The sequence below is a fragment of the Sminthopsis crassicaudata genome, chromosome 4 (assembly GCF_048593235.1).
Source record: "Sminthopsis crassicaudata isolate SCR6 chromosome 4, ASM4859323v1, whole genome shotgun sequence".
Taxonomy (NCBI): domain Eukaryota; kingdom Metazoa; phylum Chordata; class Mammalia; order Dasyuromorphia; family Dasyuridae; genus Sminthopsis; species Sminthopsis crassicaudata.
Window position 1 is genome coordinate 119,616,390 of NC_133620.1, and position 22,746 is coordinate 119,639,135.

At 36.3% G+C, this 22,746-nt stretch overlaps 1 protein-coding gene across 4 annotated transcripts in view; it reads left to right on the forward strand.

Moving 5' to 3' along the window:
* The first annotated feature begins 15,083 nt into the window (after positions 1-15,083).
* The window catches only part of PHF10 (PHD finger protein 10), a 31,897-nt gene continuing 24,234 nt past the window's right edge, over positions 15,084-22,746 (forward strand). For 2 of the 4 annotated variants that reach the window (XM_074309288.1, XM_074309289.1), the window contains exon 1: positions 15,084-15,239. In XM_074309288.1, coding sequence (XP_074165389.1) covers positions 15,150-15,239 — 90 coding nt within the window. In that variant the 5' untranslated portion in view covers positions 15,084-15,149. The remainder of the gene's footprint in view (positions 15,240-22,746) is intronic. The other 2 variants (XM_074309290.1, XM_074309292.1) reach the window with 1 other exon arrangement.

Genomic DNA, 22,746 nt, shown 5'->3' on the forward strand with positions numbered 1-22,746 from the left:
TAAGATAATATTAATAATAACAACTAGCGCTTTGCCATTTCTTATATATCAATAATGTCCAACACAAATTTCTTTGTTAGGGTTAACTGTTAAACATTGGATTAAGAACACTAAGCTTAGATCATCTGATTCTCTTAGAGTATTTTTAAATGATTTTTTAAGTAATAAAAAAAAATCACACATAAGAAAATCATATCACCAAAAGCCACTAAAATTCATAAAGCATTTAGTAATTAACAGAATGCAGTGGATAGAGTATTGGATCCAAAGTCAGGAAAATGAATTCAAATCCAGACTCAAATACCAGTTGTGTAAACACCGGCAAGTCACTTAACGTGTTTGCTTCCTCATCTAAAAAATGGGGACAATAATATTACCTACTTCTAAAAGTTGTTGCTAAGATCAAATTAGTTAATAACGGTAAAGTACATTCCTTAAAGTTTTATGTAAATACTAGCTATTATCATGATTGTCATCGTCTTTATTATTCTACCAAAATTACTAAATTATCTCTATATCCTAACTGTTTTATACTTAGTCTAGCTAGTTTGGGTCAACTTAAATACACATTTTTCTTACCTTAATCAGTGCTTTACATAACACTTTTGTATTAAAAAATCTTCAATGGCATTTCTCTGCATGGGGAGGGAAGTTCACACTTTGAGAAAGGCACAAAATATTTGAATCTCTTTAGTATATAATCCTGATCTACTTTTTCGAGTTTATCTTTCATCCCTTCCCTATAAGAATATTTCCATTCCATGAATATTATGTATACAACTTTATTATTGCTATCTTCCTGACCAAACTATTATTTCCCTTTCTTAGTTCTTCATAATTAGCCCAAATAGAGCCAAACACCCTTCCTGGGTTCTCTGACAATGCTTTCTCACCTCCTCTAGGCCTTCAACAACCTGGCCAGCCCTTGTGCTAATTAGTGAGTTTTCCACAATTTGTTTCAAACCCATACTTAAACACCACTATTCATCTGCAATAAAAGTTATAGTAGTATCACATGTATACCTTCCCTATTTCTAACTTTAATATTACCATTACTAGAAAATAAATACACCTTAATTTTCTTTGGTTGTGCTCAACATTCCTGTGACTTTCCAGTCCAAAACACTTTTCCCTGTCCATTATTCCCTTATAAATGTCTTCCCTTATTAGAATGTAAGATATTTGAAGGCAGATACTGGCTATCTGTATTTGTATTTCTATTACTTAGAACAGTGTCAGGACATGGCAAATCCTTAACATGATTTTTTTTTTCTTCTTCTCTTTAATCTTCCTCTCCTCTCTCTCTTTCAGTCTCTCCCTGTCTATGTATCTCCGTGTCTGTCTCTGTTTGTCTCTCTTCACCCAAAATCTACTCTGCATTTCCACCGAAACTTTATATGTCCTTATATGTCCAATTTATTAGTCATAAACATTTAAGTAGGAAAAATAACACTTTCATTTGTATATGATACCACTGTATTTGGAAGACAGAAAAAGAAATATTGTATATCCGGTTTTAAATGGAAAGGTTATTTTCAAAGGATGAAACTGCTTGTTTTAAGTAAAACTTTAAGTTGAGATGAATATAATAGACATTTCTGATTGCCAGTAACTTATGATAAAAAAGTTAAACAATTAATTTTTCTCTCCCAACATGATTCATAAAACAATGTGTATTAAAAATAAATAAATAAAAAAGGTTAAACAATAAAAAGAAACCTTGAGAAAAAATGTATTGTTTTTTCTAGACAATATTCTTTTGGACACTGTCTTTCCTTACCTTGCCCAAGATCAGTATTGTCGGTTTACATGAGTTGTACCATACCTTGAATTTTCTCAGTTGAATAGCTTGACAGGTTTTGCAGAAAACATAGAAGTTGCCGTAAGTGGATATACCTGTTGGGAAGAAATCAGAGAAAACACCCAATCTTTAGAAGTTTGATTGAAGTAAATTGCAAAGTTAATTCCTTACATATGATTGAAAATATATATTAAGTATAGCAATTTAATATAGAAAACCAAGTTTTTTTATGCATAAAAGGATAAAATTTACTTCCTTTTTTTTTTTTTTTGGCAGTATTCATGTGATTTACCCAGAAAAACTAATAATTTGTAAAACTAGTAAACTATAAAATGAATCAAGAAAACTAACAAAATGCATTTCAAGAAAATGTAATTAAATACATTGCCTTTTACTGTGTTGTTTCAGACTGGGTTTTATTCATCTTTGTCTCTCCAGTGAACTCCTTGCACAGTGAAAAATTTAAAAAAATTAATTCATAGACAACTTTATTGAATTTTTATTAACAATTTTCTTATTTACTTTGTATAAATGATTTTATAGTTTTTATCAGCTACTCTCTTGATTTATTTTTAATTACCCTGTTCTCAATTTTGATTGGTCCATGCTTTTCCTCTAAAAATCTGATCTTTAGGGAAAAATGAATCCTACTTCTTACAGTATCAATATACAATACTGTTTTCCCTGAAGAATTTCTAGCACCAAGACCACAGACTTCAACATAAAGTGGTACAAGAAATATGATGAACTTATCCTATCTAGCAGGAGTGCCTATTAAAAAGAATAAACAATGTACATTTCTAAAGTCCTCTCTGAAAAAAAAAAAATTCCACAAAATTATAGTTATTTCTAGGATAGAAACTGAAGAGATAAACAGAAATTTATAAATATACCAGGTCATTTCTATCTTACATGATGTTGTAGGGAGCAATGAGAGTGGATTATCATACTGGTAATGGCAAAGGAATTATTCAGATAAGCTTATTATCATCATCACCATCATTATTCAAAAGTGACAAGTCTTCTGGTAAATGTGACAAGAATGTCTGATACTTGTCTAATAAAATTTCAAAATTAGTTTAAAACAAAAACTAAAAACAAAAGGCTAGATAGTTATGAGTGGCTCCATTTACTAAATTAATTTTAAAATAAGATTCTAAGTAGTCACTTCTCATACCTTGAATAAAACCCTTATTTTTACCTGCCATGTATCAGATCTACTTTGGATGTGACTTCATAATCTTCCATGATATAGCCAGACAAAATCTATTCCTCAGATCTCTCATGATACTTTTGTACCTCTTTTCTGCACATACTAAATTCTAATTTGCATTTTAGTATTTGTCACATCCTCCCTAAAAGAAGACTATTTAACAGTAGGGAACCCATCTTTGTCTCTCCAGTGAACTCCTTGAACAGTGAGTTAGACATGGCAGGTAAAAAATGATTTTATAGTTTTTAATCATCTTTAAGATAGTACATATCCTTTATTCATCAGAAATTAATTTTATTTATAGTGGGAAAGAGAGAAATATAGATACACACATACATTGATAATTACACACTCATATAAACACTCATATATACAATATGGTTAGAACAATATTCTGAGGCCTTATCCCACAGCAGCTCTTCTTCTTCTTCTTCTTCTTCTTCTTCTTCTTCTTCTTCTTCTTCTTCTTCTTCTTCTTCTTCTTCTTCTTCTTCTTCTTCTTCTTCTTCTTCTTCTTCTTCTTCTTCTTCTTCTTCTTCTTCTTCTTCTTCTTCTTCTTCTTCTTCTTCTTCTTCTTCTTCTTCTTCTTCTTCTTCTTCTTCTTCTTCTTCTTCTTCTTCTTCTTCTTCTTCTTCTTCTTCTTCTTCTTCTTCTCTTCTTCTTCTTCTTCTTCTTCTTCTTCTTCTTTCTTCTTCTTCTTCTTCTTCTTCTTCTCTTCTTCTTTCTTCTTCTTTCTTCCTCTTCTTCTTCTTTCTTCTTCTTCTTCTTCTTCTTCTTCTTTCTTCCTCTTCTTCTTCTTCTTCTTCTTCTTCTTTCTTCTTCTTCTTTCTTCCTTCTTCTTCTTCTTCTTCTTCTTCTTCTTCCTTCTTCTTCTTCTTCTTCTTCTTCTTCTTCTTCTTCTTCTTCTTCTTCTTCTTCTTCTTCTTCTTCTTCTTCTTCTTCTTCTTCTTCTTCTTCTTCTTCTTCTTCTTCTTCTTTTTTTGCTACTTTTTCTTAAGAGGAATTAAAACCATTTTTGAGACAACACTCCAGGGGATTATGTCCCAAACCAATGACAGAACTTCCAAGAGTCTAGGTTCAAACACCACTGCAGGCTAACCTCACTAGGTAGCAGTCAGGAAAGCTGTGCACAATTCAGTCAATCCTGTGACCTCAATAAATTCTCTTATCCTGTTAAGTAAATCTTTTAACTGTTAGATAGTCTAATGAACACTGTGTTTCGTTCCAGTTCTTAATCTGAAGCATTACATTTGTCTGAATTATGCCCAATTCACTTTTCCCTCTGTAAATTTGCCTGAATTATGCCCAGCTTACATCTTCTACTCTGACAAAGCAAAAAAAAAATGCCATTTTTGGCATTAAAAGTATATGTCAAACACCTGAGCATTCAGTATATTCAAGTTTGCTTCCAGTTTGCAGAATGGATCAACAGATTTCTTAGTTACATGGAAGACATTTTCTCTTGCTTGATTTATACTTCTACAAGTCACATCAACAAAGGAAATATGTCATCAATTCATATTGTAGAAATTTCAGCAACATTCCTTTTTGTGATTTTCCAAAGGCAGAATCTGTATCAGCCAAGATCTTGGAAGGTTAGCCATGTGGCAACAATTTTAATGAGGATGCTTCTATAAGCCTGAAATGGAGAGGAGGATCCCTGGCCATTAAAACACGAACAGATAAAGCAAATGTTACTCTTCTCATAACCTTCTGCAAAGATTAAACAGGAATAAGGAAAGAAAGGAAATGCTTATTGGTAGAGTTGTGAAATGATCCACAATTCTGAAGAGCAATTTGGAACTTTGTCCAAAGGGCTATAGAACTGTGCATATACCCTTTGACCTAGCACTGCCATTAATTACTGTGTCTGTATTTCAAGGAATTCATAAAGGACAGAAAAGGACCCTGTTTGTAGCAGCTTTTTTTTTTTTTTTGTGGTAGCAAAGAATTGGAAAATAAGTAGATGCCCATCAATAGGGAAATGATTGAACAAATTGTGGCATATGAAGATAATGGAATATTATGGTTTTATAAAAAAGTGATGAACAAGGTGATTATAGAAAGGCCTGAAAAGTTTTACATGAGCTGATGCTGAATTAAACAAGCAGAACCAGGAATACATTATACACAATGACAGCAAGAATGTGTAATAATCAACTATGAAAGATTTGATTCTTCTCATGGTTCAGTGATCCAAAGCAATCCCAATAGACTTTGGACAGAAAATGCCATCTGGATCCAGAAAAAGAACTAAGAGACTGAATATAAATCAATTCTTTTTTCTATTTTTTTTTTATTTCTCTCTCTTCTATGTTTTTTCCCTTTTACTCTGATTTTTCTCTCCCAACATGATTCATAAATCAATATGTATTAAAAATAAATTTACTAGGGAAAAACAAAATGCTTTCAAAATAGGAATTACCAGCTCAAAAGATACTAATATTATTGAAAAACTCTTTTTAAAGAGTATTTTACAATGTTAAAAGAAGTATCTCTGAAATTGCAGAGCCCAGATGGCATTTGGCTCTGCCAGAGGGATGAAGCAATGACTAAAATATTGTTTCTAATAACAATATACCTAGGCAAGAAGTGAAAGGCTGGGAAATTCTTGCATTTCAATAGATTATAACTTCCTACTAAAGTCCATGAGAAAGTTATTCAGGAATTATGGAGTGCCATTGTGTATAGTTAGGAAATAGAGAAGTTGATGAGAATGGATATGTGAAAAGAAAATGAACACAATAGCACAATATTAAATCCAAAAATTTCAGGTATTGGAGTAAGAATTCACTATTTAACAAAAATCATTAGAAAAATTGGAAAATACTCTCAAAGAAATGAGGCCTTGACCAATGCCTCATCCCATATACTCCAAATGGCTCTTTGACTTAAGACATACAAGATGATATCATAAGCAAATTAGAGAAACAAGGAAGAAATTATTTATCATATTTGAGTAGAAGAGTTCATGACCAAATGATAGAGGTTCATAGAAGGTAAAGTATACTATATTAATTACATAAAATTTTAAAGTTTTTGAACAAGCAAAAGCAATGGAGCTAAAATTAGGCAAATTAATATAAAGAAAAAAACAACTATGCAACAAGTTTCTTCCATAAAGGTCTTATTTCTAAGTCAGAAGGATCTGAGTTTGAATTTGACTTCAGTCACTTAACACTTCCTAGTTGTGTGACCCTGGGCAAGTCACTTAACCCCAATTGCCTCAGGGGGAAAAAAAGTAAAGGAATAGAGAAGTTGATGAGAACAGATATGTGAAAACAAATGAGCACATTAGGATAATACTAAACCCAAAGATCCCAGGTATTGATTTATTAACAGTTGATAAAAAAGGAAAATAAATACTGGAAGTACTATTAAAAAACAAAACAAAACAAAAAAAAGGATAATTAGTGAATTGTTGGTGAGAGTATGCCCTTGTCCAGATAGTCTGGAAAGCAGTTTGAAATTATCGCTCCCCAAAATCTACCAAACTATGCATACTTTTTGATTCAATATTACCATTACCTATATATACTCCTAAGAGATTTAAGAAGAATTCACATGTATAAAAATATTTATAGTGTTAGGATTACTAAGTGAGAACTCGGGTTGTCTGGATAGTGACAAGGTGAGAATTCAGGTTGGACAATTACAAGGTGAGAACTCAGGTTGACTTGATGGAAGGAGCAGGCTCATTGGCTGAGGTGGTTCTTCCCAGAAGCCCTTGCATTATCCCACGCCCATTCTCTGGGAGAATAAAAGAGAGGACTCCCAGAGATAGAAGAAGACTCTACATTACATCAGGCTTGACGGGGCTCTCTGCAGGAAGGGAAGTCACTTCTAAGGACAAGAGTTAACAGCAACTACCTGGAGACAATGGTTCACTACAGGAAGAAGAATCTGTTGGAGAGATTTGAGTAGAAGACACAGCAGATCTCTTCCCAGAGAGTGATCCGGCAGCTTCTAGAGACGACAGCTCGCTACATTTGGCGCCCAACGTGGGGCAAGGACTTTTGCTTATCCTGACAAGAGGAGCTAGACCAGACCTTCGCAATTTGGCGCCCGAACAGGGACAGACACAGTCCTGATTCCAGTGAAAAAGCCTCCCATCCAGATCTCAGTCTCTCTGACCCAGAACCGTGAGTAACAAGGAAACTTTGTTAAAGATTAAGTGAGTGTGCTAATAGATAAATAAGGAACTTAACTTGTTAAGGGCTAAACCAGCAATCTCTTATAGTGAAATGGGGCAAACACCTTCTGTTCAAGGAAAATGTTTAGAGAGCATCATCAAGGTTATGAAAAGCCAAGGATTGATTATAATTTTAGAGGAGATTACTGAACTTTTAAGAACTGTGAAGGTCATATGTCCTTCTTTTTCTCTGGAAGAAGAATTGGATCCAGATGAGTGGAAATTAGTAGGAGAGCAATTAGGTGAACACTACAATTGCCTTTGTGACATTTTACCCTTTGGTTCCAGACCAAACTCAGTTTCCAAAGATACAATTCATACCTACAATTTAATCCAAATGGCTTTAAAAAATGTTATTCTAAAGGAAGAGATGAAGGAGCAAAATGGGGAAGTGTCAACTAAACTAGGTGAAAAGGATGAATCAGATAACAATGAAGTTAAGTACAATTCTGAGCAACAGCAACAGGAGCACCTCCCATCTCCTCCCTCAATTAACCCTTCAGGGGTGGAGCAAGAAGGAGGAGAGGAAGAGGCAGAAACACAAACAGAATTGTCTGTGAAGCAGTCTAAGCCTATGACAAGATTAGAAAAAGCATTGGTTAAAGCTAAGAGAGAAGGACAGGATATAAGTGATTTTATACATGCATATCCTGTGATTGAAGAGATTGACTCTGTAGGCCATAAAAGGAGAAAATATGCACCTTTAGATTTAAATAAAATTAAAGATTTGAAAAAAGGTTGTACCCTTTATGGGGCTACATCAGCTTATGTTAAAATGTTACTAGATGGTTTGTCTTATGAAGTCCTAACCCCAAATGATTGGAAATCCATAGCAAGGACATGCCTGGAACCTGGAGAAAATTTATTATGGCTTGCGGAATTTCATGAATTATGTAAAATTCAAGTCAGATGCAATTTGGAAATAGGAGTTAACACACAATTCACTTTTGAGCACTTAGCTGGTGAAGGTCAGTATGGAGAGAATTCGGAACAGATTAATTATACCATGACAATATATGAACAAATTGCTAAGGCTGCAATAAAAGCTTGGGGTGTCCTCCCTGGACAGAAAGATCACGGAGAGGCTTTCACTAAAATACAGCAAGGTCCCAATGAACCTTTTGCAGATTTTGTGGGACGTTTGCAAACTGCTGTCAAAAGAACTATTGGAGAAAATGCAGCTACAGAAATAATGACCAGACATCTGGCTAAGGAAAATGCCAATGAGATTTGCAAAAGAATTATATGGGGATTAGACAAAGATGCTCCTTTAGAGGAGATCATAAGACGCTGTGCTACAGTGGAAACAAATGCTTTTTACACCCGGACAATGATGAATGTGGAAAGGCAGGGTCCCTCCTGGCAAGGGACTTCTAGAGAAACTTGGCGATGTTTTCAATGTGGAAAAATTGGGCATCTAAGAGCTCAGTGTAGGTATGGAGATACAGTGAGAAGACAGGGTGAAAGAAGACCTAAAACCCCATGTCCAAAATGCAATAGAGGACTCCATTGGGCATCAGAGTGTAGAATAATTCAGGGAAATGGGATTAGGGGCCCAGGTCCAGGGCCCCAGGCAAAAAAGACTTGGGGCATGATGGCAGCTGATGTTACATCCAAAGAACCTTTAGAAGGCCAGGACTCTGATTTAATCAACCAGCAGAAAAGCAATCACATGGCAGAACGGGATTACCTGATAAGTGAGCCAAAAGGCAATCAGATTGTAAAAATGGATTACACTTGGGGAGAATACAGGCCTTTTAAACCAACAGGGCTGTGTCCAGTGCAAACAACTCCAATGTAATTGCCAGATGATGAGAAGAGATTTAGAAAGTGGTAAATAGAATGTAATTAGATAGGTTAACTGCCTGGGAGAGAGGGCTTGCTTGTATTTCTTCAGCAGGAGAAGGAATCAGATGGATGCCAATGAGTCGTATTCGCCTTGTCCATCAGAGAGAGACAGAAAAAGAGAAAGACCTCAAAATAAAGGAGAAGATCTAAGAAACATCTTACACCGAAAGAGCATGGCTAATAAAAAGACTGTTAAAGAACTTTAAAACCAGCAGGAATCATTGGACTTCCTCACACAAGATGAGACTAATGGACAATGGACTTATGGACATTTATAAATTTTCAATTTATGATTATGTTATATACTTCTAGCATGTGTTACGTTACTATGTTACTATGTGCTTATATAATTTATGTAATACTTCCCATATTGATGGATTTATGTTTCAAGGTCATGACTGTCCTATGTTCTAAATCAAAAGAAAGGGGGAGATGTTAGGATTACTAAGTGAGAACTCGGGTTGTCTGGATAGTGACAAGGTGAGAATTCAGGTTGGACAATTACAAGGTGAGAACTCAGGTTGACTTGATGGAAGGAGCAGGCTCATTGGCTGAGGTGGTTCTTCCCAGAAGCCCTTGCATTATCCCACGCCCATTCTCTGGGAGAATAAAAGAGAGGACTCCCAGAGATAGAAGAAGACTCTACATTACATCAGGCTTGACGGGGCTCTCTGCAGGAAGGGAAGTCACTTCTAAGGACAAGAGTTAACAGCAACTACCTGGAGACAATGGTTCACTACAGGAAGAAGAATCTGTTGGAGAGATTTGAGTAGAAGACACAGCAGATCTCTTCCCAGAGAGTGATCCGGCAGCTTTTGGAGACGACAGCTCGCTACATTATAGTATCTTCTTTTGAAGTAGCAAAAATATTAAACTCATCAATTGAAGAATAATTGAACAAGTTATGATTTATGAATGACAGAATAATATTGCATTATAAGAAATGATGAAAATGGTTTCAGAAAAATCTGGGGATATTTGTATGAACTAATGCAGAATGAATAAACAGAACTAAAATACAATTTTTACATAACAACAATGTTAATTGTAAAGACATAATTTGAAAGACTTAGAAACTAGAATCAATATGATGAAAAACTATAGTTCCAGAGAACTCCACATTTTAATAAAAAATGTAGGTGATGGGCAGTGCAAACACAGATTTTATAATAGATATGGACATTTGGGGAATTTATTTCAGCTATTCTTGCTTGTAACAGAAGTTTTTCCAATTTCCCAATGAGGCAGAAGATGGTAGAAGGGAGAAAAGGAAGATCTTTTAAAAAAAATTGATACAGTTAAGAAGTATAAAAAATTTGAAGAAAAGGAAAGACTTGCAGGAACTGAGAGTGAGATAGATAAATAATACCAAGAGAACAATACATATGATTACAATTAAATGAAAAATCAATAAAAGTTTTGAGTAACTAAAAAACTAATGAAGGAAATAGAAGAAAGATGATATATCTCCATGGTACTATGGAGGATTATAATATTTACTACTGTTTACATTTTCAGATGTCACTTTATTGAATGTTTTTACTGTTTTGATGTTTTTTTAAACACAATGAGAGTAATCTGAAGGGGGAATGTTGAAATGACTGATGCAAAGACAGAAGATAATAAGATTTACTTTAAAAATTAAACTGTCACTTTGTAAAAACTAATTAATATTAAATGAATTAGGATATTAATCATTGGCAGTTAACAGTGTAGAATGGGAGGCTCAAATAGATAGCAATGGAGAAGAAATATATCAGATCACCTCAGTTATGCACCTAGAACCATGGAAGGTCACTTTAAATAAGGCCTTACTTTAGGTAAGTTCAGAAAATGTTTTTATGTGTATTTATAAGTATTATATATATTTTATATGTATAAATGTACTTATAATGGATAATGGGGAACTGCCCAATAGGTTTATGTTCTTACGAGCCCCTTATGAGTGCAGCAGCATGCTTGCCTAATGCTCTTCTTCTTGTGGAAGAGGCTGGGTACCTTATTTCCAGGAGATTTAAGATGATATGTCATTTATGTCCTTTGGAGAGACTTTAAAGAATGTGAAGACATTCTGAATCTGTTTTTAATCATGCTAACCACATGGTAAATGATTTTTGACTTACAGTTGAGGAACATGATACAAAAAGCTTTAGTCAGTTTTGTTTTGTTTGATCTTGGAGTCTTGGTTTGACTCCTTCATTGATAATGTCTGGTGAGAAATAATGCTATAAGGGAAGAGGTCTTGAGCTTTCTCCTAGTAGTGACCTGTGGCCCTTTGGGCTTCAGTTCTTTGCCTCCATATTTGTTCCTTCATTATAGTTGAAGGGAATGAAAGTTTTGATCTTATGGATTTCAAAGGGTGAAAAGAGTAAACCCAGTTCCACAGAACATGCAGCAGTATAGGAAAGTGAGGATAAAGCATATAACATTGGGAGTTATTCGATTATTCTTATTACATATTAATAGTAAATGTTACCATCTTTGTCATTCAGGTTTGAAATTTCTAATCATAAATGGTCAAAGGATATGAACAGACAATTCTCAGAGGAAGAAATTGAAACTATATCCACTCACATGAAAGAGTGTTCCAAATCACTACTGATCAGAGAAATGCAAATTAAGACCACTCTGAGATACCACTACACACCTGTCAGATTGGCTAAGATGACAGGAACAAATAATGACAAATGTTGGAGGGGATGTGGGGAAATTGGGACACTAATACATTGCTGGTGGAGTTGTGAAAGAATCCAGCCCATTCTGGAGAGCAATCTGGAATTATGCCCAAAAAGTTATCAAACTGTGCATACCCTTTGACCCAGCAGCGCTACTACTGGGGATTATATCCCAAAGAAATACTAAAGAGCGGAAAGAGACATATATGTGCCAAAATGTTTGTGGCAGCTCTTTTTGTTGTAGCTAGAAACTGGAAGATGAATGGATGTCCATCAGTTGGAGAATGGTTGGGTAAATTGTGGTATATGAAAGTTATGGAATATTATTGCTCAGTAAGAAATGACCAGCAGGAGGAATACAGAGAGGGTTGGAGAGACTTAAATCAACTGATGCTGAGTGAAATGAGCAGAACCAGAAGATCACTGTATACTTCAACAACGATACTGTATGAGGATGTATTCTGATGGAAGTGGAAATCTTCAACATAAAGAAGATGCAACTCACTTCCAGTTGATCAATGATGGACAGAGGTAGATACACCCAGAGAAGAAACACTGGGAGGGGAATGTAAATTGTTAGTACTAATATCTGTCTGCCCAGGTTGCAGTACCTTCGGATTCTAATGTTTATTGTGCAACAAGAAAATGATTTCACACACATGTATTGTACTTAGACATATTGTAACACATGTAAAATGTATGGTATTGCCTGTCGTCGGGGGGAGGGAATAAGGGAGGGGGGGTAATTTGGAAAAATGAATACAAGGGATAATATTATAAAATATATATATATATATAATAAAAAAAAATTTAAAAAAAAAAAAAAAAAGAAATTTCTAATCATAGATTTTGGCAGTTTTCTTGCCAGTCTTTCCATTTCTTCATATGAAGAAAACAAGGCACAGGAGTTGATTTGCTTAAAAGGTCATAAATGTAAGTAGAATATTGAACTGATTTTCTAACTTAATCTAAAGTCCTTTCCACTGGTTAGCCCTATCTTTCAAAGCTCTCTATTTCTTATTCCCGTAAATTAAATCATTTTGTTAATTCTATCTTAGTAGTATCACTTATATCTATTCCTTTTTTTCCATTTCCATTGCCAATATCATCTTTCAGGTCCTTATTACCTCTCACCTAAATTATTGCAATAGTCTCATTGGTTTTTTTCCTCCAGTGTTCATACTTCCATCCTTAAAATTTTTTCCTACGTGTTTTTAATGTATGAGAAAGCCATAAGGAAGCTGAAGCAAAATGACAAGTAAATAAAACAGGTAAGTATCAGATATGTCCAAAAACCTTAGCCTGGAATTCAAGGCCTTCAAAAATTTGGCTATACTATATGGCCTTTTCAATCTTAGTTCCCACTTCTTCCCTTCCTAAACTGATCGCCAAAGAAACTTTCTTAAATAGGATTACTATTTTTTCACTTTCAAATCTCTGCTCACTGTAACCTCCACCTTAAATACCTTTCTTCTTCATCTCCATCTAATTACTACATCTATCTTTCAAGGACCATTACTTCATTTAACTTTCCCTAATCAAATCCCAAGCCAAAAGTGGTCCTTTACAACAAAAAGCATTTTGTAAACTTTATACATTTTTCTCTTTATGCATATCTCAAATTCCTTATCTTTCTCTCTTTTTTTTTTCCTGAGGCATTTGGGGTTAAGTGACTTGCCCAGGGTCACACAGCTAGGAAGTGTAACATGTCTGAGGTCACATTTGAACTCAGGGTCTCTAGACTGCAGGTCTGGTGCTCTATCCATTGCACCACCTAGTTGCCCTTCAAATTCCTTATCTCAATATAAGGTCATACAATAAACCACATTAGTCCAATTAATGCATACAGCAATTCAGCTGTTTAAGTGGTACATAATTCTGTAGATCATTGGGAATTTATGTCTGAGAAACTTAGAACATTAGGGAAGAAACTACATAAAATGCAGTGAACTAGAGGAAATGGACAAGGCTAAAGCTTAAGAAAAGTAGTGTAGCCCATAAGCCTAAAGTAAAACAAGGAAAGTCAAGCACTGAGTATTTTCTATCCCCCTGTTTAGTTCTTATCACTCAAGAGCTTTAAATGTGTGTGGCAATCGCTATCTAATCACAATGTGGGGTAATTGAAATCCGGGGTAACTGGGACATACACATGTATACATACATAAACTATATTCTATATATGTATATAGATATACACACACATGCATCTATACATGTATATGATTATATATACTTACATATGATTACATTGGTACAAATTATATATTTAACTCTACATCTCAATCAGCGACTCTCATCTAAGTGTGTGTACAATTGTGTGCATGTATAGCCAGATCAGCCCAGATTGAGATACATCTCTCCCTCAGTGACTGGGTGCATGACTCATTTACAGATCCCCAAATTTGTAATTATCACTTCGTCCGAAGTTCATTTTTATTTGCCCCCCTAAATCTTAGTTCGCGCAGCTCCCCTCGTGCAGTCCTGAATACTGCCCTCAACGAGAGCTTTCGAGCCTTTCGGTGCCCAGGACTAAGCCCACGGGCCTTTTCCCGGGATGTTTTGCAGGGAACATAAGACAATAGCAAGGATGACAAAGGCAGCGGGGGACACAGAAAGGAGCTAAGCTGTGTAAGGAGTCAGACGACCCCCAGTCCCGAGCGCCCGCCCGGCAAGGGGTCCGCTCCTACCCAAGGACAGGATTCGGAAGGGGGCTGGGCGCAAGCAGGGCGCGCAGGCCCCCGGATGCGCCCCACACAAAGGCGGGGCGGGGGCAGCGGCCAATGCGCACAGCAGCCCAGCTGCGGCGGCGGCGGCGGCGGCGGGAGCGGAGAACAGACAGGGGGCGGGGCCGCCAAGACTTGGGCTGCGGAAAGAGGCTGGCGGGGAGGGGGCGGGGTGGGGAAACCGAGGCGAGGGGGGAGCGGGCCCGGCGGAACCGGCAGCGCGATGGGGAAGGGGGCGGGAGAGCCGGGCTGCGGTGGGAGGGGAAGGGGGTGACGTGAGGAGGGGGCTGAGCCGCGATCTCCTCCATTCCTCTCCCGCTCCCCTACTCCTCGGATAGCAGCAGCGGCGGCAGCACCAGCCTCAGCAGCAGCTTCTGTAGAGGCGGCGGGAACTGAGGCAGCGGCGGCGGCGACAGCAGCAACGCTGGCGGCGACCGTGGCGGTGACGGTGGCGGCGGCGGCGCCGGGCCGGGGGACTCGCGGCGGCGGCGCTGGCCGGGGCTCGGGCCGGGGCCGGCCACCCGGCAGCGGCGGCGGCGGCGGCGGCGGCGGGCGGGCGGAGGGGGCAGGGGAGGGGGCGGGGCCGGGGGAGCGGACGCCGCGGCGGCCTCTCCGCGCGGCGGCGGCGGCGGCGGCGGCCAGGACGAGGCGGCGGCGACGGCGGCGCCGGCGGCGCGGGGGGCTCGGGCTCGGGCTGATGGCGGCGGCGGCCGCCACCCCCGGGGCTGTGCTCTCCCCGCGTCTGTGCGACAGCGACCCGGCTACGCCCGGAGCCCAGTCACCGAAGGTGAGCGGGGCCGAGAGCGGGGAAGCCTTCGGCCTGTGGAGTTCCCGGGCTTGTCCCGCCCCAGGGAGCCTCCAACGGCGGTCCCTGGCCCCTGGGGACGCCAGCCCTCTTCGGGTCTGGGCGAGCTCGTGAGCTGGATGGGGTCGGGGACTCTGGAAACAGGTGCGGGCAGGCGGGGCCCAGGGGGGGCCACCGTGTACGAGGTAGGGCCAAAAGCTGGTGGAAGTTGCCCGGAATGTGCCCGTCAAACCTCTCTTTGAAAAAAGTCCGGCCCCAAGCTGTCAGCGACCCTGAAACTGAATACACGGAAGAGGAAAGGGAGGCCACTTTATGATAGATACCTAGTCCCCAGGTCTAGAAGACGGGGCTTCTCCCTCCCCTCTTCCCCTCTGGGTCGTTACTGAGTGATTTTTAAACTTCCCCTCTCCCCCAAATGTTCTCAGAAAGCCTCAGGAACTTAATCGTTGTCCCAACTCCTAAAAATAAAGTATTCCTTAATCTCTGGTCCTATTTAGTTTGTCCCCACTAGGGCGTCCGAGACTGGTTTCTCTAGTCTTGAAGTAGAATTTGATCCATACTTGAGGCCCTTGAAATATTTTCAACAGTTCAGGTTGCTGGCTAGAAATTACTTTTTAATTAGGGTTTTTCTTCTTTTTTGTTGTGGGGTTTGCTCGGTGAGAATATCAATTCGAATCTAAGTTTGATGTAAGGAGTTTTGAAGCTCCTGAGTAATGCAACAGGAACTATAAAGTGGAAAGTTTTTCTAACTAATGTTTTTGGAATGTCCACACGGATGAAGTCACACATCCATTGGAGTTTTGAAGCTATACTTGTAATTATTTTAAGCTGTTTACTAAATTTATAATAAGGCATTAGTTTATTGGAAAAATTAATATAGTATAACAGAAAAAGAACCTAATTTAGGTGACCTTTTTCATTCAAGACACTTTGTTTACAAAGAATCCTTTTTGGCTTTTTTGTAAAGAGGAATTAGACTTGTGCTTTATGTACTTCCGGGGAGGTCTGGCAGAAGCACTGAATAGAACTTGCAAAAGGCAAATTTAGATTTAATGTTAGGAAAGACTTAGAACTCAAAAGTGGAAGTAGTGAATTTTCTCTCATTGACGGTTGCTGGATAAGCATTCCTGCGATATGTTATTGTGGGAATTCTTTTTTACATCCTTTCTGTGAGAGCGCTGGCCCAAATTGGAATGAACTTTATTCCCTAAATATGAATAGCTTTTTTTCTTTATTCATTATAAATGGTGTAATGTCACAACAACATTTTTGCATGCATTATTTTACTTGATACTCAAATATTTGAATTAAGAAATTCAAATTCAAATTATCATTGCATTACAAGTGACCTCTATTTAGCTTGGAGTGTGGAATAAGCCTGAGTCTATAAGCTCTAGCCTGCCTCTGACACATTAGCTTCATGACTCTGGGGAAGTCACTTAATCTTTAAGTGCCCCAGGCTACTTTTTAACGTTCCTGCGTTTTGGTTAATAGGTACTGCTTTGAATGGAAAATGTTTTCAGATTGGAAGTTTCATGTAAGATGAAATAAAAATATAGTTTCTTCTTCCCCCCTCCTTCTACCCTCTGGGGGAAAAAAAAATACAAGTCAGAAAAAGATTAAGAGAAGTTCTGATTTATCTAGCTAAAATTGAGACTTAACTGTGATGGTAGAAAGTGCTCTTTCTACAACACTATATTGACACTGATATAAATGTAATGTGTTTTAGTTTCATTTTTGAAGTATTTGCTTGATTTTCAGAACTGAGTCAATATTTTTTAAAAGTAGGATAATTTTTTTTTTTACAAATTGCCAATCTTGAAAAAAAAAGCCAGAATATGACAAAAAATATATATAAAGTATATGCTTGAAATAATACAAAAAATTGAAACAACATAAAACCGTAAGCGCATTTTGATATTTCTGACATTTTTATTTGCTTTTTTTTTTTTTAATGGTTTTCTAAGTATAAACTAGAAAAATGGAGATCTTCCTATTTTGCAAAAGGAAGGAAGAACTATGGACAAAATAAGAAGTTTATTATTTTTAAATGAAAGGACAGAGAAAAATACCCAAATGAGCATATGTAACTTAAAGGTTAAAAAATTTTGTGGGCTTAAATGTCATGATTGAATTTGAAAGAGAGCAAATAGTTTTAAATAATTGAGATCTAGTAAATAAGTTGAAATGTAGTAGTCAGATAATGAACAAGCCTTTACTATATTTCAGGCTAAGTTTAGGGATATAAAGAAAGGCAAAAACACACACCCTGATCTCAAGAAGTTAAAATTCTAAGGGGAGAGTCAACTTGTAAATAACTGATTAATAAGAAGGCCATCTCAAATTAAGGAAAGTATATGTAATGCTTATAGAGTTGGAAATTTTTTTTTTTAGTTGAAATTCTTTGAAACCATAATTTCATTGATATGGTTATAGATCATAAATGGATTATTAATACAGATCACAAATCCCGTGGACATGCTTAATGCACTTTCTCAGAAGTATATGTCACAAGGGTTTTCTATCCTTAACTTTTGATTTTTACCATTATAATGGACCAACATCTTTTTTTTTTAGTTTTATAATCTTTATAATTTTTATTTTTTCCCAATTTTGATCTTTTATTTGCAGTTACATAACATCATCGGGAGAATAATGCACAATACTAAAGAGATACTAGAACAACATCAGCTAGAAGAGAGCAGGCCTAATCATATTTGGAAAACTGTACAGTGCTTTAAGAAAATAAGTTGTTACTGATTTAGTTTGTTTTTATGTCAATTGTTTTTCCCACTAGGTCTCTCATCCCTTCCAGAGAATTCTTTCTTCAAAAAAGTTAGGTAAAAATAACTAATAGATGAAGATAGTAGATAATGCCATCCACAGTGGTAGCAAACACTTAAGTGATCCTTTAAAGCATGGTCCATACTGAGAAGACACTTCAACCTATGTTTTTGTAATGATGGAGGACCATGGGTATTGAATACTATGTAGAAGTCAAAATGTTTCAAAGTAGTAAATACTTCTACTAACCAATATTTATGTGGTGCTTTTAAATTTACAGTAATTAATGAACATTTTTTAAAGCGCTTGTGCCAAGTGCCAAGCACTATGCTAAATTCTAGAGGGAAAAGAAAAACAGTTCCTGCCTTCAAGGAGTTTGCAATCCAAGACAGCACTCAAAAAAAAAAAAAGCTGAAAAGGTGGATGATGAGGTAACAGACATGGAAGCATGGTTAAAAAAAACAAACAAACAAAAAAAAAAAAACTAGAAAAATCTCTAAAGTAGTGTAACCAGGTAAGAAAGGAGAGCTGGATGTAGGTTAACTCATTTCACTATCTTAACTCTAGGAGGTAATTAATATTAATTCCCCTATTTTACAGATACAGAAACCAAGGCAGACAGAGATTAAATGGCTTGCATGAGTCATACAGCTAGTAAATATCTGAGATTGTCTTTCTGACTTATGTTTATTGCTCTATTCCCCCAACATATTGTTGGGTAGTTTTGTGCACTTTTTTTCCCCTCTTTTAAAAGATAGTTCTCTGGGAGGTGTAGAAGTGAGGGATCCAGTTAGAAAAGTAATGATGTAAAGGTAAATATATATATATAAATAATTACTGTTTAGTTTTTCAAATTTCTGCTTTTTGCTAATGGCCCCACATGTGATGCCCATCCAATATATAAAAGTGTGTGTGTGTGTGTGTGTTAGTATATTGACTTGTTAAAATTTTCATGTGGCTGCTTGGCATAGTTTGGGCCATGCATTAATATGACTGCACTCTGGTAGGGATGACTGGTTGAACAGAGCATGAGTTTTGTAATCAAGAGATCTGACTTGAAATTTAGGTTGCCAAAGATGTGTGATTCTCTTATCTGTAAAATAGACATAATCTTTTTAATAGCTATCTCAAAAGAGTATAAAAAAAGGCATATAAACAGGAGTTCAAGCTTGTTGTGTTAGTATTATGCACAGTGTAGTGATCCACATCTGTGAGTAAGCATATTTGTAGAACTTTGGCATTAATGATATCTCTTTTGTTTAGGCTCTGCACAAGATAATGATGCTAGCCAACACCTTAGATAAGCATATGCGTCCCTATATACATTTTACTAAATGTCAATAGTTAGATCATTGAAATAATCTTAGTGACTTATACATAAAAGATACTTTGAGGAGGACCTTTAAAGGTGCATTTTTTCTACTGTATTAAATGGTTTTTGAAAATCAGTAATCTAGCTTCATTTTGAATTTTTTATATGTCTGATTTGTGATCAGGTTGGATATAGAAGACTCTTTGAAAGCCTATCCTTATCATGTTTTCATTCAAAATACTTTCAGAACATTCATAGGCCAGTTGATTATAAAAACAGATTTGCATTTTACATATTTATTATTAATTATATTACATATTTATATTTTTGGCCTCTTATTTCTGGATTATAATCTGTATTTTTCAACATCTTTCACTGATTTATACTAAATCCACTTTTGTACAGAATTCAAGTATAATGAAATGTTTTCATAATTTGGAAAAGCTTGTCAAGTTTTTAATAGAATTTCTCTTCATCCTTTAATACATGTTGGCACATAGACTGAAATTGTCTTCCTAGTGGTCTCATCACTTATTGCTTACACATCACTCTTATGCTGCAAAGCAAAGAAATTAAGTGTCCAATGAAGTGCTTTCTTTTGACTTTATATGATTTCAATTTTGCAAACTCATTTATGTAATTGTTTTACTTGTGACCCATTCTTCCACTTAGTTTCTTTACATCTTTTTTCATTTATACTAAAAATGGATAAGATTACTTTATCCTAAATTGTGTTGTCTAATTGTCTCTTAACTATATGCTGAGTATATTGTGGAGGGAATTTTTGTTCAAATACAGATTGGACCAAGTACATTTCAGTTGACATTCTGTGAAGTAGAAAGGAGCTGTACAATACAGATAACCATTATGTGGGTGGGATTTTGGGGAGAGAGGGTGGTGGTATTTTTTTTCTCTTTTTGTCTGTTTAGGGCATTTCCTGAGACCTCACCTCCAAAATATTCTTTATTTGGTGGTCAATCTCATGATTTGATTATTTAAATTTAGCTATGTAGTTGTTTTAATAGCACATTTATCCAGACTTTGCCAATATGATAGAATCCGCCAAACATTGGATCTTAATGACATAGCTTTTGACAACCTAGAGTCACAATAAGGAATCAGAGAAGGGCTTCTTTAAGGAACTGTACAGATTTGAATTATTTAAAAATAGAAATAGAGGCATTTATATATTTCACTTCTCAGCTTGTTTATTATTACCTATTTATTTCCATCAAAGTTCTTCCTTGATGCCTTGCTGTGGTGTGGCAATGATTCTCTCTTCTAAAGTTTGCCTTGGCAAGTTAGTCTAATCTAGAAAGCCTTTAACCACAGATAAGCTCGCATCATTCAGAAAGCTGTTTAGTTAAATTTGTAGAGGCTTATCACAAAAAGTTTAATGAATTATCTTTAGCACAAGCAACTCATGAACACCCTATGTTAAGGCATGAAGTGGTTATAACCTTCAGTGATAAAGTGCTTCACACAAATGAATTCATAGTCTTTTGAGGTTGAAGCACAAATAAAAACCTTCTTTTGGCTATTCTCTTTGATTCAGTAGTTTCAGAGCAGATGAGAAGTTCATTCAGGAAACAATTTTATGTATTTACTTTATAGTTCAACTTTGTGTGATCTTCAAAAAAAATGGTGTCTAAAATTTGCTACTAATTGCAATAGATGCAAATTTCTAATTCAGTCCTTGCAGAGGTCTTCATTTTAAAACATGATAAGTATTAGCCACCAATTAGCTGCCCCATGGGCAATTCAAATTCAGCTTGTCCAAAAAAGAACTCTTATCTTTCCCTCCAAGCTCACATCTCTTCTGAACTTTTTTTTTTTTTTTTTACTGAAAGCAATTAGTATCCTTAATTAATAGTTAACTTATCCTTGGCTCTTCTCCCTTCACATCTAATAAGTTGCTAACTCTTCTAAATTCTGGTAGGTTTTGCCATTAAAACATGACAATCTCTCATTTTTTGTTTACTCTTATGGGTGGTAGCCTAGTTCCAGGCCCTGCTTTAGACTATTTCAGCAGCTTCCTAATTGTTCTCTTTGTCTCAAGGTTCTTCATTTTCCTGTCTATCTTCCATGTAGGACAAGTCTGACTCTGTCACTCCTTGGTTCAATAAACTCAAATGGTCTAATTCCTAGAAAAAGTTATAAGTTTATTGCTTCTGCTTCCTCTCTCACTTTTCCATTTGTTTTAATTTGGCTTCCAACTTCATGGCTTAACTGAAACTGCTCTTTCTAAAGTTAAACATTTGACATTATTGACTCATTTCCTCCTCACATTTTCTAGTTTCTGGGTTTTCATATCGTTTTCTCTTGTTTCTCCTACCTTTTTGACCACTTTGTCTTCATCTCTGTCCATTTACTGAATGTCATCAGTATCACCATTAACACCCCTTCTACCTCCCCTTTCCTTTCTCTTTCCCCTCTTCTTCCCATCTAAATTCCATTCTGGATTCTCTTCTCTTAAACCCTCACTTGGTGACCTTATTGGCTCCAATGGGTTTAAAATATCATCTATATGCAAGTCTGGTCATTTTTCCTAAATTGCAAATTCTGTTTAACAAACTGCCTGTTGGAAATTTCACATTGCCCCAGAAGGAATAGATAATATTTTTATTTTAATTTCTTCTAATCTCAGATCCTGTTAGTGCCTTGGACTCAATAGGAACAGTGCTAGACTCAATATATGTATATTGCATATAGCTATATACAATGTTTGTTTATTTTTATGATTTATTCTAGTTTTCATTAAGATTTCTTCTATTGCTCTTAAAACTTCTCTTAATGTTCAGTTCCCAGCATCCTATTTATAATGAGGGAATCCATTGTTCTAAGTCAATAGAGGATTATTAATATTAAATGAATTGTTTATATTTTATTATTCATGTTGTTGAACAAGTAGGTAATGCTTGTGAAAGTTATTTTTTGCCACTCAACTTTTCAGCTCAACAAAGTTCAATTTAGTAACATCACCTTTATTAAACCATTGCCAAGTTCTGGGGCTCTATCCTATGTTTATAGTACAGTTCTAGGATCTGGGTTAAGATACAAAGATCAATAAAACATGATGCCAGTTCTGGAGTTTACAGACTCATAGATAGATACAATATAAACAAGATAGATAAATTCATGAGACATTTGAATAAATTTATTATGTAGCATTCTAATGGAAGAGACTTGAATGTCATAAACAGTCAAAAATTATTTAAACTTTGAAATAGTAGTCAAGAGACCTACATATTCTGGCTGGTTTAGGCTTGAGAGGTCAAGACCTTACTTATTCTCTCCTTTGTCCAGCTCTGACCCAATTTTCCTTTGTTTTACAATATACTAAGTAGTTGTGCAAAGAAGACCATTCACCAAAGAAAATCTTTGAAGGGAATT